This window comes from Ailuropoda melanoleuca, chromosome 2, assembly GCF_002007445.2.
Source record: "Ailuropoda melanoleuca isolate Jingjing chromosome 2, ASM200744v2, whole genome shotgun sequence".
NCBI classification, from domain to species: domain Eukaryota; kingdom Metazoa; phylum Chordata; class Mammalia; order Carnivora; family Ursidae; genus Ailuropoda; species Ailuropoda melanoleuca.
Genome location: NC_048219.1, coordinates 69,870,106 through 69,890,401, shown reverse-complemented (window position 1 = coordinate 69,890,401; position 20,296 = coordinate 69,870,106). Strand labels below are relative to the sequence as shown.

The 20,296-nt window shown below is 36.3% G+C and overlaps 1 protein-coding gene and 1 pseudogene across 4 annotated transcripts in view; both read right to left on the bottom strand.

The window, feature by feature from the left end:
- The window catches only part of SLC30A7 (solute carrier family 30 member 7), a 263,475-nt gene that overhangs the window by 214,891 nt on the left and 28,288 nt on the right, over positions 1-20,296 (bottom strand). For all 4 annotated transcript variants that reach the window (XR_004623326.1, XR_004623325.1, XM_002928155.4 and 1 more), the window contains exons 7-8: positions 19,258-19,308; positions 15,254-15,389 (exon numbers count right to left, since the gene is read on the bottom strand). Coding sequence is in view for 2 of the 4 variants with exons in the window: in XM_002928155.4 (XP_002928201.1) it covers positions 15,254-15,389; positions 19,258-19,308 (187 nt within the window). In the remaining 2 variants the exon portion in view is untranslated. The remainder of the gene's footprint in view (positions 1-15,253; positions 15,390-19,257; positions 19,309-20,296) is intronic.
- On the bottom strand, positions 2,053-10,499 carry LOC105241582 (annotated as a pseudogene).

The window sequence follows — 20,296 nt, the reverse complement described above, 5'->3', positions numbered from 1 at the left end:
AGCAATGTTTTGTAGTTTTTAGTGTACAAGTCCTTCACTTCTTTGGGGAAGTTTATTCCTAAGTATTTTATCCTTTTTGATGCTATAGTAAATGGGATTCTTTTCTAAATTTCATTTTTAGATCAGTCATTGTTAGTATTTAGAAACACAACTGAGTTTTGAGTGTAGATTTTGTATTCTGCAACTTTGCTAAATTCTTTTATTTGTCCTAACAGCTTTTTAATGGAATCTTTACGGTTTTCTACATATAAGAACATATCACATGTGAACAGGAAATTTTAATTCCTCTTTGTCAATTTGTATGCCTTTCTTTTTCTTGTCTGATTGTTCTGGCCAGAATTTTCAGTACACTTTTTGGTGAACAGTAGTGGTGAAATGGGCATGCCTGCTTTGATCTTGATCTTACAGGAAAAGTTTTGAGTCTTTCTCCACTGAGTATGATGTTAACTGTGGGTTTTTCATATATGGCTTTAATTATGTTGAGGTAGTTTCCTTCTTTTCTTAGTTTGTTAAGTGTTTTACCACTTCATGGCTATTGAATTTTGTCACAGGATTTTTCTGAGTTGACTGAGATGATCATGTCTTTTCTCCTTCACTTTCCATTTGGTATATAAAACATCAATTGATTTCATATGTTGAACCATCCTTGTATTCCAGGTGTAAATTCCACCTGGTCATGATGCAAGATCTTTTTAATGTGCTGTTGAATTCATTTTGCCTAATATTTTAGGACTTTTATGTCGATATTCATGAGGAATATTGGTCTATAGTTTTTTTTTTTAAAGATTTTATTTATTTACTTGTCAGAGAGAGAGAGAGCACAAGCAGGGGGAGTGGCAGGCAGAGGGAGAAGCAGGCTCCCCGCTGAGCAAGGAGCCAAACACGGGTCTCAATCCCAGGACCCTGGGATCATGATCTGAGCCAAAGGCAGACTTTTAACTGACTGAGCCACCCAGGTGTCCCTTGGTCTATAGTTTTCTTCTCCTATCATGTTTTTGTCCGGTGTCAGTACCTGGGTCATTCTTGCCTCGCAGAATGATTAGGAGTCTCTTCCCCTCTTTAATTCTTTGGAAGAGTTTGAAAAAGATTTGGTGTTAATTCTTCTCAAAATGCTTGGTAGAACTCACCAGTAAATTAATCTGGTTCTGTTGTTGTTGTTGAAAAGTATTAGATTAGTGCTTCAATTCTTTAGTTACTGTCTCCTTACTAGTTATAGGTTTGTTCAGATTTTTTCTTTTTTTTTATTTTTAAGATTTTATTTATTTATTTGACAGTGATAGAGACAGCCAGCGAGAGAGGGAACACAAGCAGGGGGAGTGGGAGAGGAAGAAGCAGGCTCATAGAGCGGAGGAGCCTGATGCGGGGGTCGATCCCATAACGCTGGGATCACGCCCTGAGCCGAAGGCAGACACTTAACCGCTGTGCCACCCAGGCGCCCCTGTTCAGATTTTTTCATTGCTTCATGATTCAGTCTTCGTAGGTTGGATGTTTCTAGAAATACATCCATTTCTTCTAAGTTTTCCAATTTGTTGGCATATAATTGTTCGTTGTAGTTCCTAATATTTCTTATTTCTGCAATACCAGTTGTAATGTCTCCTCTTTCATTGTTAACTTTAGATATTTGAATCTTTTTTCTTAGAGTCTGTCTAGCTAAGGGTTTGTTAGTTTTGCTGATCTTTTCAAAAACACCAACTCTAGGTTTTGTTGAAGTTTTCTATTCTCTGTGTCTTTTATCTCCGCTCCAATCTTTATTATTTCCTTCTTTCTGCTAACTTTCTAGTTTTTTAGTTTTCTTTTTCTAGTTCTTTAATGTATAAAGTTAGGTTGAGTTTTTTTTTTTTTGCTTCACAAAACTAAAATGAGATAAAATAAAATCATGTGAATATGCTGAGTTTTTTTAAATGTAGGTATCTGTCACTATGAACTTCCCTCTTAGTACTGCTTTCACTGTATCCCATAAGTTTTGATATGTTGTGTTTTTGTTTTCATTTGTCTCCAAATATTTTCTAAATACCTTCGTAATTTCTTTGACCCACTGGTTGTTAAAGAATATGTTATTTAATTTCCACATAATTATGGATTTTCATGTTTTCCTTCTGCTAGTGATTTCCAGTTTCATTCCATTTTGATCAGAGAAGATATTTTGTATAATTTAAATCTTCTAAAATTTGTTAGAACTTTTGTTGTTACCTAACATGTAGTCATTCTGGGATATTGTTCCATGTTTGCTTAAGAATGTGTATTCTGCAGTTATTGGGTGGAGTGGTATACATATTTCTGTTAAGCCCAGTTGGTCTACAGTATTATTCAAGACTACTCTTTTCTTATTGATCCTCTACTTGGTTGCTCTATCCATAACTGAAAATGAGGTACAGCGTCCTTCTTTGTCTCTTGTGGCAGTTTTGGTCTTAAAGTCTCTTTTGTTTATCCATTTTGTCTGATGTAAGCATGGCCACTTCGATCTCTTTAGATTCCTGTTTGTACAGGATATCTTTTTTCACCTTTTCACTTTTAGTCTGTGTCTATTTGGATCTAAAGTCCATCTCTTATAGACAGAACAAAACTGGATAATGTTTTGTTTGTTTTTGGTTTGTTTTGTTTTTTTAGGGGGCAACTTTGAGAAAGTTTTAACCCTTATTTTTTCAACAGGTTCTCTGCTCCTTTCTTTCTTCATTTTCTGAGACTCCCATATTCGTATGTTGTTCTTCTTGTCCATAAATCCCTTGGGCTCTCTTCATTTTTCATTTTTCGCTTCTCTGCTTCAGTAATTTTTGTAAGTCCTGTGTTCAAGTTCACTGACTCTATCTTCTCTCTGGTCAAATTCACTGAGTCCTGGCAGTAAAATTTTTAATTTAAATTGTACTATTTTACTTCACTTCCAGAATTTGTTTGGCTCTTCTTCCTAGTTTCTCTCTCTGTTCATTTTCTCATTTGTTCATGCATCCTATACCTAGTTTTGTTTATTTGTCTGTCTATGCTTCCTTTTTAGTTAATTAAGTATCCTTATGATGGTAATTTTGAATTCTTTATCTGGCATTTCATATCTCCTTTTTTTAAGATTTGGTTTCTAGAGATCTAATTTATGTCTTTAAATGTATCACAGTCGGCTGTTTCTTTGTATGTCTTATTTTTCGTTGTTGGGATTTGGGCATCTAAAGAAATCAACCAACTCTCCAGACTTTGTGGTCTGGTTTCATACAAGAATGACTCTCTACTCAGCCTGGCTAGAGATTCTGGGGACCTGAAAAGTCTTTTCTGGGTATGTGTCCTCTGTGTGTTTTTTTGCAAGTAATCTGTCCTGTTTGAAGAGGTTTGCTGGCTTCTACTCAGGTGCTCCTGAGCTTCTACTCAGGAGCTTTTGTGTGTGTGTGTGTGTGTGTGTGTGTGTGTAATATTGGGCCCGCTAGGCGATAGTAAATCTAGTCCTGGGGTTCCATCTAGTGTCTGTTTGTGGTACTGCAGACTCTAATGCAGGACTTTCTTCTCAGGGATGCCCAACCTGGCATCCTGTTTCTGTCAGTACTTGGATACAAGCAAGACACTGTCTCTCAGGCAGCACCCCCCTCCCCAAGTCAGTTGGAAGTACGTTCAACTCCTTTCCCCCTCTAGGGATAATGTGGGAGTTGGTGGTTTCCTCCCAAACACTCCATCCTGCGCAGGGGTGGGAGGTGGGAGTGGTTCTAATGAGAGAGAGTATGAAGTGTCACACATTTCCTACCAAGCCTCCACATGGTCGGCTTCCCGCTAGTCTGGGGTGCAGGAATCTTTGAACTAGTTTCAGGATTTCTACAGATCTATTTTGTCAGTTTGTTGTGTTACACTTCTGTCCTCCATGAAGGAAAGAGAATCTAGAGCTTCCTATTCTGCCATCTTGCTGATGTCACCTCTCTTCCCCCAACTTAATTCTTTTTTTAAGGGCTGCACATAACTCCCTTTCTGATGGACATCTGTGTTCTTTCCAATTTTTGGCTATAACAAAGCCACAAAGAATGATCTTATAAATACATTCGTTTATATTTTTGCCAGTTCATCTTTAGGATACAAATGCTTCTAGAAGTAGGACTCCTTAATCAAAGATAAATGCATAATTAATTACACTAGATACTGTCAACATTCTTTCTGCAGAGAGAGTACCATTCTCACCTGTCAGCAAAGTTCTGTTATTTTACCTATAGCCTTGACAAAAAATTATGCAAACTTTCGGATATTTATCCACTTGATAGATGACAGGCAGCATCTCAATGTAGTTTTAATTTGTGTTTCTTTTTTATGAGTGAGGCTGAACTACCTTTATATGTTTAAATGTAACTTGTATTTCTTTTCCTGTAAGCTAAATGAACTTACACTTTTGTCCGTTTGTTTATCAGGCTGTTGGTCTTAATTTTTCTTTTTGGGAGCTCTCTCTATATTAGGGAGGTTAGCCTTTCATGTTCTAGGTGGCAAATATTTATCAGTTTATTATGTCTTTGACTTCCCTTTTAATTTTGCTTATTTTTTAAAGTTAGAAAACTAATGTTTTATTTCTAAAACTCTGCCATATATTTCTAGGAGGTGCCCAGCCCATGGTCACCTGCCACCTTTGCACCAGGTTTTCTATGTAGCTGGCAAACAGAGTCTGGCCATCAGCAGGCCAGGCCAGAGAGGTATACTAGAAGGCTCTCCCCTGCTCCTGGTGCCAATAACTTCCTACTTTAGTTCATCTATAATCTTGCCTTCCAAGTCTCAGATCTTGATGCTGGGGCCTGTGGCAGCACAGAGACAGTATCGGTTAGGACTGAACCAGCTTGTCCCAGCCACAAGAGACAATGATGGGATTGCTGCTACCAGGTGGAAAGCGGACACAAGACACCCACTCCAAATGGCTCTCATCCTGGACAGTATATTTGCATACACTCCAAGTATTCTATAGCTTGATGGTTTTATCTCAGAAGCTACTGACAATTTGCCGGTTGTCGGAGAAGGCCATCCTCAGCACATCCTTGGTGTGGCCTACAGATCTGCATGTGGTGGTACCGTGGTAACTGTTGTGAGATCCCCGTGATGAAGGGTTCCATCCTAGGAGCCTGAAAGGGCAAACTGGCCATCTGAGGAAATGATCATGTCACTAACAAAGTGGGAATGACCCTAAAGGGCACGCTGCAGGATGCCATAGTCAGTCTCATCACTGGTCAGCTTCCACATGATGATGGTCTTATCTCAAGAAGTGGACAGTATCATGCCTGGGAACTGGGGAGTGGTAGGGATCTGGGTTACCCAGCCGCTGTGGCCCCTGAGGGTGCCAACAAAGTATCATCTGCTCAGTTATGGAGGCAGTGAGTGCCGTGCCGCTATGGCGACAAGAACGGACTTGGATAGCTCAGAGAAACTAGCGCCACAGCTATTCCCACTGAGGTCCTGCTGAGGAAAAGAGCTTGACTTCCCTGTTGATGCTGATGCTTTCTTTTCTATGTCAAAGTTTCTTTATGTAACTTAATTCATGAATCTTTTTCTTACTGATTCTAGGTTTTGAGGCATAGTTATTCCCCTAATAGTCTCTTATTATAAAATAATTCAGGCATGCTTTCTCCTAGTATTAGCATGGTCTCATGTTTTACTTTGAGAGCTCTCATCAATTTGGAATTCATCCAAGTATACATAGTATTAGCTACGGTTCCAAATTTATCTCTCTCCAAATAGCTGTCGAGTTATTAGAAAGCCCATCTTTCCCCCACTGATTTGAAATGCCACCTTTATCCTTACTAAATTTGTATTTGCACATAAATCTATTTCTGGGGGCAACTGGGTGGCTCAGTATGTTAAGCGTCTGCCTTCGGCTCAGGTCATGATCCCAGGGTCTTGGAATCGAGCCCCTTATCAGGCTCCCTGCTCAACGGGAAGCCTGCTTCTCCCTCTCCCTCTGCTTGTGAGCACTCTCTCTCTCTGTGTCAAATAAATAAATAAACTATTAAAAAAACTATTTCTGGACTTTCTAATCTGCTCCATAGATTTGCTTCTTCAGGCACCTCACTATTTGAACTATAAAGGCTTTCTTTGCATTTTGTATTTTATTTTCCAGGGTTTTCTTGGGCATTTCCTCCTGCTTGTTCGTTTTTCCTTATAAGCTTTAAAATCAACTTTTATTACTACCCTCCAAAAAAAACACCTGTTGGTATTTTTATTAGAATAGTTTTAAGTTTATAAATAAAGCATTGACATGTTTATGATGTTGAGTCTTCAAAAACAAAAGAGGCTCTGTTCAAGTCCATTCGTGTTTTTTAGAAGTATTTGAAAACTTTTCCTCACCAAGTTTTGCACATTTTATCTATAGACTGGATTTTGCTTATATATAAAGGGTATTAATTTTGTATATCAATTTTATATCTGTAACTGTACTAAATTATGCTTGTCAGTTTTTCCATTATTTTCATGAGTTTTACAGAAATAAAATCATAGATTTCACATAAAATAATCTCTTCTTTCAAATTTTTAAGTCTCAAACACTCTCTTGTCTAAAGTAGTCTCAAACACTCTCTGTCCAATAGGCTAATGATCACTAATACATTACCATACTTGCTCTGCTCTTTCCACTATATTTTTTTAAAGATTTTATTTGAGAGAGAGAGTGTGCACATGAGTGGGGGAGGCAGAGAAGGCAGAGGGAGAAGCAGACTCTCCACTGAGCAGGGAGCCTGACGCAGGATCATTAACTGAGCCGAAGGTAGACACTTAATGTACTGAGCAACCCAGGCGCCCTCTTTCCAATATTTCTAAGACTGTCTGCCACCCTTTCTTAACTAGGATTCATCCTCTGAACTACCGAACACACAAAATAATTTGAGTGACTATTTCTGAATTTCCCCAAGGATAGTAACATAACCGGTACTTTTCTAGATGCATAGGTGAGAGGTTAATACTTACAAACAAATGAATGCCTTAGGGATTCTCTCCCAGAATGCTGGTTGAGAAAGGCTGTTAGACTAATTAGTATTAAAAATGCTCTCACTATGGGGGCGCCTGGGTGGCACAGCGGTTAAGCGTCTGCCTTCGGCTCAGGGCGTGATCCCAGCGTTATGGGATCGAGCCCCACATCAGGCTCCTCTGCTATGAGCCTGCTTCTTCCTCTCCCATTCCCCCTGCTTGTGTTCCCTCTCTCGCTGGCTGTCTCTATCTCTGTCAAATAAATAAAATCTTAAAAAAAAAATGCTCTCACTGTGATGGTTTTATATATGATTTAAAAAGTTATACAATGACATTCCCATTTATTCAGTTTAACAATTGAGACACATACATAAACAAGTTAAAATCTTAAGAAACTGCTTTCCTTACCCCGGAAGTATAGTTCATAAATTAAAACCACTTGAAAGACTGAGCCACAAAGGAAATTATTAGGCAAAACCATTTTTGGAAAAAAAAAACCCTCCAAAATTTCTATTATATATGACTATTTGAAGATATGGCAGCTTCTTACATGTTTAAAAGATGCTACTTTTTAGTTAATAAACATCTATTTATTTAGTTAATAATTATCTATTATCACAAATAATTATCTATTTAACTGCAGAATCAACAAGATTTATCCAAATTCTGTATTCATTAACAATGATCACCGATGATTCAAAATTTCAAGTATATAATTTTGTTTTCATTAGTGCATATTCTTTCTATTTCATATCTCTATTTATGACCATTACTATCATTTCTGAAGTCTGTTCTTTAGTTTGCCTCTGCAAGTTCGGCTATTTTTTTCTTCAAAATGATAAGAAATAAATATATTACTTGAATAACTTTTACACCTAAAAAAAGACAATTTCTTTTGTTTAAAATTTTTTCTTTGTATTTACAAATGATTATAGTAAAAAGGTACAAAGCACCACAAGGTGGTAACCGGTGAGTTGTAGAAAACGGACTTAAAAAAAAAATTGCAGCACAGCTTCAAAATACCACACCAGAAACAAAGCTTATTTCTGCATCCTGTTTATGTATTTTTTTCCCATCATGCATAGGTACCTCTTTTATTTAAGTGAATCAAAAAGCAAGCTACAGATCTATGTAAAGGGCATCACTTTTAAAGAAATCACAATGTGATTCAAAGCTACAACTAATTGTTCAGATTTTCTGCATGCTAAGTTATGAATCCACTTTCCATTCCAACTCAACTACTAAGGAAAAAAGGAGCAAAACGACTCTGAAATCTCTTATAAGAAGTGTATTTTCAGAAGATAAAAAAATTACACTCTCACTATTGTCCTGGATCTCCTGCTTTTCACTGGGAAACAAAATTCATCACAGCACAACTCAGTTTCACTGAACAATTTAAAGCACCTTGTGCCTGCGTTAGAAAATGTTGAAAGAAAAACTTTTTCTAAGAAATCACTTTCACTGTGAAAGTGAAAATGGAACACTGGGCAGCCTACAAGGGAGAGATGTCTATTTCCACAGCATGTTCTCAATCGAGGAACATTTAGGTCCAGAAAACATATAGAGTCCTATTATTTCTTTTGCTCTTGGTGAATTGCAAATATATGTAAAAATTAAGGGTAAGGAAAATTACTTCTTTATACTCTATTTTGTTGAGTCGGTAAGAGTTTTCACATATTTCCTAAAATCACTTTTTGCTAACCAGGCAAACTCTTACTCAATTTGAAAAACATCTCAGAGTAATTTGCTTACAAATATTTAATTATCATATGAACATTTAAGTAAATTAAGTTTGCTCTCTTAACATAAAAATAGACAACTGGAATGTCTATTTTTGTACTCTGGAGCTATTACTTTTTTTATTGCCCTCCATTTAAAAAAAATTATGTTTTTAAGGTAGAGTCAGAAATGTTGATTTGCCTTAGCGATGTTAGGGAAGAAGCACAATTTTAAAAATGCATCAACCCACCCAAAATAAATGTAAAATAAAATACAACGGTACCACCCAGAGAGACCCAAATAACATGTATATTTATATATACACATATATGTATATATATGCACTGATATTTTCCCAATACATGTAAAGAGAAATACATACTTTACATACAGACTCTATAATAATGAATCATTCTATGTGTTGCCCTGTACCTTGTTTTATTTAATATCATTGAATGAAAGACGTGCTACCTGATAAATCATTATGAAACTTTACTGACTTAAAATAATAACTGTATTTTTACTTTTCATCTAGAACCTTTGAATGCTCTAATGCTGACCAAGCTTAATAACCTGCATATATAGTAGAAACTCAATGTAAAAAAAAAAGTCTAAAAATGACTGTAAAGAAATGCTATTAACATACGTGGTAATGTGGACTTTACGTGTTTGATCCTGATTTTTCTTTACTTCTATTTTTCAGCATTTCCCAAGTTTTCTATAATTATATATTATCAGAAAAAACTAAAAAAATTTTAACAATGTAATTTTATATACATAGTACAAATAAAACCAGTTTTGTTTTGTTTTTTTAAGGGCTCAGAATGAAAGAAAAAAGCCAAAATAAAACCCACAAAAATATTAACATGGTTCTCTTGGCTGGTGGAACTATGAGTAATTTTTTTCCTTATCCTTTTCTATACCGAGTTTGTCAATATAATTATTTCCATAATTTAAAAAATACTTTTAAATGAGTAATTTTCATTAAATCCTCAGCCTCTTCTCTGAATAGCCAGAGCATGTTCTGTTCTACCTGAAAACTGGCTATTGCCTGAGAACACTATTGTCCCTACAGCACTGTTTTCTCTCCCACACGCCACAGTAGCGTCCTCACTACTATTTCCAGCTCTTTGCCCCTCCTACTTCCCTCCAAAAAACACAGTTCCTTTAAGGCCCAGGCCATCAGATTATTGCACCTCTTCCCATCTTGACTCCCAGTGCTATGACTCTGGATAGCTCCTCTCAGTCACTGAAGAGTGTAGCCATTGATTTATTCTCTAGTTTAAATACCCATGTGGGCAGTCCATTCAGCACACTTGGCCTCTCTCTGATGAGTTTATCCTGGATCCACCCCGACAGCCACACCTGAGACCTGCAGATGCCAAGTTCAAGCCTCTCACAGCCTGAGCCTCCCCTATTCACCACACTCACCCTCCTGCCAGAGCTCCAACCTGCTAACCCTCTCACTTGTCTCCTCTTTTTCAGCATCTATTACCACCTTTACATCTTCATTTCCCACCGCTGTAATCCCTGCTGTGCTCCTTTCTCACTCTGTCAGTACTCCTCTGACAAAACCCCAAACGGGCTGAATCTGACTGTCTATTCCATACCTTTTACCAAGTAGCTGAGCAAGACTAGAGAAAAACATACAACGGTGCTGGTGGTTTTCACTTTAAATTCATGACCACAAACTTCAAAGTGGGTCCTCGGCGCTGGCGGGCAATCACACTGCTCCCCTTTACAGCAAAACACCTTAAACAGGAGTTGACTACAGTTGGACCCCCATTTCTTTCCTTCCCGTTCTCTCCTGAAGCTCCTCTGAACAGGCTTTCCTTCTCATTACCCTTCTGAGTATCTTGGCTAAATTACCAATTATCAGTCATAGCAGCATTTAACAGGCTGGATCACTCCTTCCTGTTTGGAACACTTTCTTCACACGGCTCCTGAAACAATGCACGTTTGCGTCTCTCCTACCATCTCACTGGCCACTCTCCTCAGCTGGAGCTACTTCCTGTGGCCCTGCCTTTCAGGGTTCAGTCCTCAGACCTCTTCTCCCCTCTACCAGTTCTCAGTCTCTGGGGAAACACATCCAATCCCATGGCTGTAAGCACCATACATAAGCAGGTGACACCCCAGAGTTTATCTTCCACTCCAACCTCCTCCCCGAACTCTAGATACTCTATACTCTGCCCTATATATTGCACCTCAGCTACTCTGTCCTCCTCACTGCTCCTTACACATGCCAGGCAGGTTCCCACCTGAGTGTGTTTACCTGAAGTTCCCTCTACCAGGAATAATCTTCCTTTGAACAGTCCCCTGCCCTTCTCCTTCACTATTAAGGGCTCTGTCACCTTATGCAGAGGACTTTCCAAGCCCTTCTAATACCCCCTTACCCTGCTTCATAGCGTTCACCACCCTAAGACATTACATTATCTATCTGTATGTTCATTTGTTTTATTGACTCTAACCCCTATTAGAATATAAGCTCCATAGGGGTTGGGTATTTGCCTATGTTGTTTACTGTCTATTACAGAGTATGCACTAAAACATTTATTGAATGATTCTTTTAAAAAAGATCTTATTTATTTATTTATTTATTTGACAAAGAGAGAGAGAGCACCAGCAGGCAGAGGGAGAGGGAGAAGCTGACTCCCTGCTGAGCAGAGAGCCCGCCGTGTGGCTTGATCCCAGGACCCTGGGACCATGACCTGAGTCAAAGGCAGATGCTTAAACGACTGAGCCACCAGGCGCCCCGTTATTGAATGATTTTTAGATATGCTACAGTTTCCCAGTTTATCTCCAAGAGGTGAGACTATGAGAACATTTTAATAGATAAGTTGTATATATTTCGGTTATGTTTGAGTTTTTTTACAATCAACTGTATTACTTTTGTCATCAGAACAGTGGAAAAGAACACATAAAAATGTTAAAATTTAACAATAATGAGAATCCAATGATATGAATTTGAGATTATATATTAATGTAAATTAGTGAGAAAAAGTTTTATAAATAGACCAGTATGACTTAGATAAGGATGATATATAGGTTTTATCTTGAAAGCCAACTGTAGCTGATTGGTTGTGGCTGTATGAAACATGATACTGAAAGGAACCCTGAAGCTAAATTGGGTTCTGCAGAAAAGAAGGATGTTTTCCAGGAAAATGGAAGGGGTGGGAATTGTGATTCATGCCAAATAAACGCCACTCCATGACTTTAAATCTATATGTGTACTATTTCCAATCCTTTGTATTCATTCAGGTGAGTTCTCCCAAGAATTCTGTCTTTGTACATCCCTGCCTATACGAGATCTCTATACAAACATCTAATGAGAGATCTCAAACCTAGTCATAACCAAAACAGACCTTTTGATCTTCAGTGCTCTTCAAAAAGAAGCAAACATTATTCTTCCTCTAGTCTTTCCTCTCTCATACGGACACCTTCATTCACTAGGTTGCTCATGTAAAAAGTCTAGGAATTATCCTTGATTCCTCTCTTTCACTCAACCCTGACCTAAACATTCATATCCATAAGCAAATCCTATTAGCTCTAAGCACAAAGCATTTTCTAACTTTATCTGTATCTCTCCAGCTCCTAGATGAGTACCTCAGACCAAGCCACCATGGCCTCTCATTTCATCGACTCTAATAGCTTTCTAGCTACTCAGGCTTTTTGCACTCTTGCTCCCTTAATATCTATTACCTACACATGAGCCAAAGTAATTTTTAAAAATACAAATCAAATAATGTCATTCCCTATGGTTTCCCACTGCAGTTAAAATAAAACTCATACTCCTAATCCTGGCTCATTTTCCCAAGCATGTCTCTCCAATTTTATCTGAAACCACTCTCCTCTGACTCCCTATACTTCAGCCATATTGGCCAACATTGTTTTCACTACAGGGTTTTGATACTAGCTGTTCCTTACAGAATGCTCTTCCTCTGACAGGCTCTCTTGTGACATTCAGGTCTCAGTATAAATGCCCCCTCTTCAGAAGACTTCCTTTACCACTCAGTCTAAAGTAGCAATCCAATCATTACATCCTATGTTAACTCTCTGCATACTACAAATAACTATTTGATATTTGTGTAATTTACTTATTAATTTGTTTGTTGTCTCTCTCCTACTATAATGTAAGATTAAGACAGTATCGTATCACCACTCTGGTGAGAAGGTCTATTTAATAAATGTTTGTTGAAAATGATTTGTGCAGTTTTTAAATGTGTAATACATCAGTAAAAAAGCTGTGGGTATGTATTTATTTATTCATATTTGTGGACTAACTGAATGGGAACAGAACAAAGCAAAAATTCCCTCTTTGGGGACAGAGAAAGTAATTCTCCAAGGTTGAAAAAACATGAATTTATTTTGATTCAAATCCAAAACATACAAACTTTTTGCCTGGCACAGTCCCGTGCTGACTTTATAACAATGAAAAAACAACTTGCCCTCATGAAGCTTAAGAGAGAAGAAACAGGCTATTTCAATTTGGTAAGTAAATGCCACGAAAGGAATAGTAAAAAGTGCTATAGGTATATTTAACCCAGCCTAAGAGGTAGATGATCAGGAATTGCTTCCCGAAGAAAGGGCTGTTTAAACTGAAATCTGATCTGAAGGATGAGCAGTTACGATGGACATTGTGGGAGGAGGCAGACAGGCACTCAGTGTAAGAGTATTTTGGGGAAAGGAAATATGGTCAAAACCCAGAATCCAGACAGCACATAACATATTTTCAGGGAACTTGGAGTAATTTAATATGGCTGGAGAGAATATAAATTGAGAAGGGGTGAGAGAAAGACTGAGAAGTAAACAGGTAATATCATAACGTCCCACTGAGCAGTTTAGACTTTTCCTGAGGGTAAGAAAGTGCCACTGAAGAATCTAAAGCAAGATAAGGTTTCCATGTATCATAATCTTCATTTAAGAAAGATAACTGAGGCCACAGGGTGGAGAAGAATTTAGAGAGAGATAGAGAAGCCAATCTCTTCCAAGCAACAATTGATAGGAAAATTAGGATAGTAATAGTGGAGCCAAGGAAGAAAAAAGCAATTATTAAGATCCTACTTAAGTATTAGAAGCAACTAAAACTTACAATACAAAACAAAATAAACACCAAACATGCAAAGAGAGAGGTACAGAAGTTACCAAATCTATCAGGAGTTAAGTTTTATAGAATTCTGTGACATGTAAACTGAACTTTCAAGGAGTATAGTTAAGATTTCCAAAGATGGGGGTGCCTGAATGGCTCAGGTGGTTAAGCTTCTTGATTTCAGCTCACGTCAGGATCTCAGGGTCATGAGATTGAGCCCTGAGTAGGGCCCCAGGCTGAGCATGGAGTCTGCTTAAGATTCTCTCTCTCAGCGGGCTCAGTCAGTTAAGCGTCTTCCTTTGGCTCAGGTCATGGTCCCAGAGTCCTGGGACCAAGCACAGCAGGCTCCCTGCTCCTGCTCAGCAGGGAGTCTGCTTCTCCCTCTGTCTTTCCCCCTACTCCCCCTCCATGGGCGTGCTTTCTCTCTCTCTCAAATAAATAAAATCCTAAAAAAGATTGTCTGTCTCCCTCCCTCTCCCTCTCCCCACCACTCACATGCTCTCTCTCAAAACAAAAACAAAGATTTCCAAAGAGGAAGAAACTTCCAAACTTTATAGGACTTTGACATAGTAGAGTTGCTTCCTAGCACAAATAATTTGAAGAAACTTAAAAAATAATCTGCATGTTTAAAATGTATAACCTTTTTTTAAAGCAAGAACTTCAAAATCTGTATTTATGACTAATTTATAAGATTATAATTCCTCATAATTAAGTGTATTCTATTCAACCATAAGCTATAAAAATCATCATAGTCTGCCCTCTAGTTACCATTAGAAAGCAAGTTTTGCTGACAATAAAACCATTATGGATAAATAAAAAAAACTGTCAAATCAAGACATATTTATATATAATTAACATATTAAGTAATTCAAGACTGAAAGAAAGGCACATATTATTTCACTATTATGATAAAAATTAAATCAATAATAAAATGTATTTCAGTCTGAAAAATTTGAGATACTACATAATCTAATTCAGCAAATATTTATTGAGAATTTACACACACACATATGCTTTACATACACATTAGCACAATAGAGATAAACCATACTAAGAGACAGATCCTTCCTCAAGAATTTTATAAAACTACATAGGGAGACAGACACTCATATACCTCAATAAGCATTTTTATAAGACTTCTGCAATAATAATGTAACTTTATAAATTGAATAGCTGCACAAGAGACTTTAACATTCTTTTGCATTTGATAGTGTAAATATAGAATAAGATTCTAACTATAGTTAATACATCTTATATTATCAGTGTTCTACTCTACAGATGGAATGTTGGATTCAAAAAAATCCTACTAATTTGGATTACAAACCCAAAAGATCAATTGCTAAACACCAAAAAGAACCATCAAAACCTTGACAAGAAATAAATGGCAAACAGAAAGAAACAGGAAGATGAAAAGAGAAATAATCTACATAGGAATTTGTTAAAGGCCAAAAGAAAGCCAACACAATCACAATTTGTACTGCAGATCTGTAATTTAAGTAGCACATTTCCCACCTCTCATTTTAATAACTGAAAATAACATATAACACTTACCTTACAACTATAAGCATGGCTATCAGGATTGAACAAATAGGATCTGCTATCATTAGACCAAAATTTTGCATCATGATGGCAGAGGCAATTACACCAATACTCCCAAGTGTATCTGCTAGAATGTGTAAAAATACACCTGGAAACAAAGCATAATCAGAATCAAAATAGTATCTTCTGATCAATGAAAAATACAAATATTTCTTAAAACTATATTCTTGACTTTATACATAAAACACTAAGTGCCAATCTGAAAATCGGGAAGAATATAGATTCACTGTTTAGCAATGAATAATAGTACTTCTGGAAACTGAAATAATCTTTCCTTTTTCAAATCAGCAGGGGTTAAAATATCTGATTCATTAATTATACTTGTTCTTAATGATCCTTAATATTTTGGTTTAACATTAATGAGGAAGTACAGAAACAAGTTGATTTTAAGCACATTCATCTCTGGTTAAAAAATTCCATAAGTTAATTAATGATTTGTTAGTAGAAAATGGCATTAGGCTGAAAGAATTCTTCAAGAAACATTGTGTATAGCTACAAATATATGTACACACAGAGCCCTCTGCTGGTAATTAAAATTATTACTACTTGAGACTAAATTTCCTATGGACTGTAACTCTATAAAATCCTGATACATTTATTAATTACCCTGAAGGTTTTGCTACCTAAAATTATACACTAAGCTTGAACCTGATAAGGAAGAAAGTAGAGATCTGAATATTTAAAAGCAAATATAAAATATTTTTAAAACTTTTTTTTTTTAAAGATTATTTATTTATTTATGTGACAGAGAGACAGCCAGCGAGAGGGAACACAGCAGGGGAGTGGGAGAGGAAGAAGCAGGCTCCCAGAGAAGGAGCCCGATGTGGGACTTGATCCCAGAACACCGGGATCACGCCCTGAGCCAAAGGCAGACGCTTAACGACTGCGCTACCCAGGCGCCCCAAAACTTTTAATAAATAAATATTAAATTGGTAGGATACTGATAATTCTAACTGTCTTGAAACCTAGATATAATACTGTGATATTGTGATTTATAATAGGAAATACATATTTGGTCTTTATCCTGGTTTCTGGAAAACCCTTGGAACTTCCTAAGTGGCAGCGACAAAGGTGTCTCTCGTTAATGTTAATATACTTTTGGACCCCACCTAAGGATGGGAGCTGGCTGCCAGGGGAACCAATCACAGAGGGTTGGAACTTTCAGTCCCAGGCCCTTATGACCTCCAGGTAGCAGAGAACTGCTTGCTGGTATGAGAGTACATTGTTCACTCCCCCACTGGAATTGAGCACAGAATCTTAGTTTGTGGTCAGAAGTGGTATCAGAACCAGAACCTATTAAATATTAACACTTAATAATTGACCGGAAAACCATTTAAAAAATCAAGAAGTTTAAAATAAATTATTTCTGGAACAGACTTAACTAAGACAATAAATTATTCAACATTTAATCTTTAATAGGTAAAATTTACTGTATAGCAAAACATTGTCTTTGAAACAAACTTAACCCATGTTACTAAAAATAGAACATTTTAAAATAGAATTTATTCTATCTGAAAAGAAGTAATGTGTAAAAAGCATGTGTCTACTTTGGAAATACTTATTCTACTTCTTTATTATTCACTAGACAACTAAAGGCAAACCATTTATTTTTTAAGTGTAAAACACAGATTTACTAAAACTTGAAAACACTCTCTAATAATTTAAAAACAGACTATTACTGAGTCCAATCAAATCTTAATGTGCTCTAGGAAAATATGCTTCGATTCACCTACTACAGTATAATTTTATATCAAGTATTATAGCAAATATAATTCATCCTGCAGTACTTAATATACGTTTTCATTTGTATAGAGTAATGACCTTATATTATAACTATTCTTCAAAAAGCTAATAGCTCTATTTCCTGTAACAAAAATATTATACCAAAGCATACTTAGAGAAAAAAACTCTTTTTCTAGGGTATTTCAAATAGCAAAGAATTAAACAGACTAATAAGTGTCGAGGCCACATTAACTTTAAAAAATAAAACTGAAGAAAAATACCCATCAAAGTAGATTGAAGGTACCTATACTTCAAACCGCTTAAGTGACATGTGATTTTAAGCCCTTATATTCTTTAATCAGTATTTTAGTAGGATCAGACGTGAAAACAGCTGGAAATACCGAAAGGAAAGAGAAGAGAATCATTTGTTTTGATTTCTCTTTGGCTGAAAAGTCCCTGACCACATATTATGTGCCAATGTCAAAACTGGCTTTATTAGCAAGTGTCATTAATTACCTAAGCCCTTCCTACTTTCTAGTAACTGTTTCAAGAAAAAAAATCACTAAAGAAAGAAGTCTAAACTAACATGTTTAATTTAACATAAAAGTTGAAAGCCTTAGAAGACTTGGTAGGATACAGATATTTTAACTGCCCAAGAACACTCTAGCCAGGGGTCAAACATATATATTTTTATTTTGTATCTGATAATTTTAATATGTGAAGCCATTTGGGTTTTAAATCTTTGCTTTGTTGCTGTTGTTGATCCTTTCCTCCAGCCAGAGGTCAGATTGAAGATGCTGCAAATAACTGAAAAATTCGGTTAACTCAGTTTTCGTGTATGAGTATCCTCATGGAAACTCTGAATGCCAAACAGTTTTCCCTATCCTTGACCTATCTCCTGGGCTGCTGGAGCCACCATAAATTGATGGATACTCAGAAAATATAACGTAATTTTCATAATAGCTTGTATAAAAGGTAATTAGGAAGGCAAATCTAACCTCCCTTCCCTCAACTTGTGATGATTTCCAAAACTAAAAATAAACTCGTATTATCAAGGCTAATTTATAGCATTGGATATGGATGCATTACATATGCGTGATTACAAGCTATTTCAGCAAATGCTGTTCTAAACCAATTCTATATATTTTGCAAATGGAAAACTAGTGACTGGAAGACACATTTGAGCCTCCTGAAATAAACTCCTCAGTATGGAGGAGCACATTCGTAGTGGGGAGGAAAAAAAAAGCAAGAGCTATATCAAGAAATAGTGGGGAAAAATAGGCGCAGTAGAGATTGGACCACAAGCTATTGGAAAGTCAGACTGAAGTCGAAAGTTAATAAAAGCAGGAAGGTGGGGAGCTGGGAATTAGGAAACTTTGATGATGAAGTCTAAATAGAAATTCAGAGCCAAAGATCGGCTCCTACCCCAAAAAGAAACTCATAATTCACGGACAAAACTGGTTTTCTCTGCTTTGTAAAATTTTGTAATGTATCATTTTACGTGACATGGAAGCTCCTGTTTAGCCATCATCATTTGATGCCTATGGATATGACAAAGGTCCCACTTTGCATCTTATATATATATATGTATATATATATATGTGTGTGTATATATATATAAGTATAACAAAGTTAACTTTTTAGAGCAGTTTTACATTCATAGCAAAACTGAGCAGAAGGTACAGAGATTTCCCATATACCCCTATCCTGGGGATAACATTCCAAATTGTCAAAATCTCCTAGCAGAGTAGAACATTTGCTACAAACGATAAAACTACACTGAAAACGTCATTATCACCCAAAATCCAACTACATTAGGGTTCACTCTCGGTGTTATACAATCTAAGGGTTTGAATGCATTACATTTCTTACTCTAAATCTTTCCACAATGTAAATACACACTGAATACCAAACTTGGAAAAAATATTTTGTAATCCTATGGAGGCAAATATACTACTATGATGTTACTATAGTCATTGGTATGGGTATTACCTATAGTTAAGCAGTATAGTTTCTAACTTCTGTAATCTTATTAAATCTAAGAAAATAGCCAATGATAGTTAAAAGAACGTATGCTAATATATCTAATAGTATATATTTAAAAAGTCACAAGGAAAGATAATACTTTAGACACAAATACTATTATATATTTTTCTTAAAGGAAAATTTCAGATAGCTCAACACAATGAAACCTGTTTCATAAAACTGAGAAATACACAAATTGCTTGTCATACCTTGTAAAATCTGTCTGCTGGGTCCTGCTGTTTCTTTTAAGGAAGGACCATCTGTAGAGAGTTAAGTTAAAGTATTTTAAAATATATCTTCAATTACCGATTCAATTTTTGCAATTCAGAGAACTTTTCATTCAAATATATCATGAAGGATGCATGACTATACAGTCACATCAGACTTACAAAATTATTTTTTAAATTTAATATAATAGTTTAATGGAGATACACGGGCAATTTCAAAGTGCATCAATGGTACACAGTATTTAGGAAATTATTAAATTATCAAACAATCTGGTAAAAAACAGTAAATTAAAAACATTGTGAAAGTCTTCTATTATTCATAACATACCTTATACTACAGTTTGCTACACTAATTTTACAACTGGAAAACTCAGACAAAACAAATCTGCTGAAAGTTACAACAAGTCCAAGAAATGAAGGTAGGACAGCATCCAGGATAATTGGACTGTGGCAAACAAGAGTTTTCTAATAGCTTCTAGATGGATGTGGCAAGCTTTTCAAACAGAAGAGATAAAAATACTGTAATTGCTATACTGACTCTGAAGATAATATCAGCTTTAACATCAAACCAGAAAACACAGATAAACAAGGGAAAAGATCAGCAATGTTGAGATCATCAGGAGGCGTGACAAGCTTTCTGAACATGTCTAACAAAAAGCCTGCCTGGGGTCATGGTTCTTGGCCCATAATACCAAAGAGCTGACACATCCTTGCTAGAGCTTTGATAGAAGACTAATGATGTCAGAAGAGGCATAAAAGCCTAAGGCTGCACAGTGATTTCTGTCTGGATATGGCACTGCTACGCTGGGGAGAGAGATGTAGTCATCTTAAAAAATCATGCTGATTGTCAAAAGTGTGAACTGTTCTACAAATCCAGCTCCTGATGAAGGCAAGAGATTTGTCTATAGGTAGTAGGTCCAGATAAAGACAGTAATTTTTGACATAATTACTTGGAAAGGTGTATTCTGCTATATCAATATAATGGTTGTGTAAAACAATATAACTCCCACCTATGTAAAAT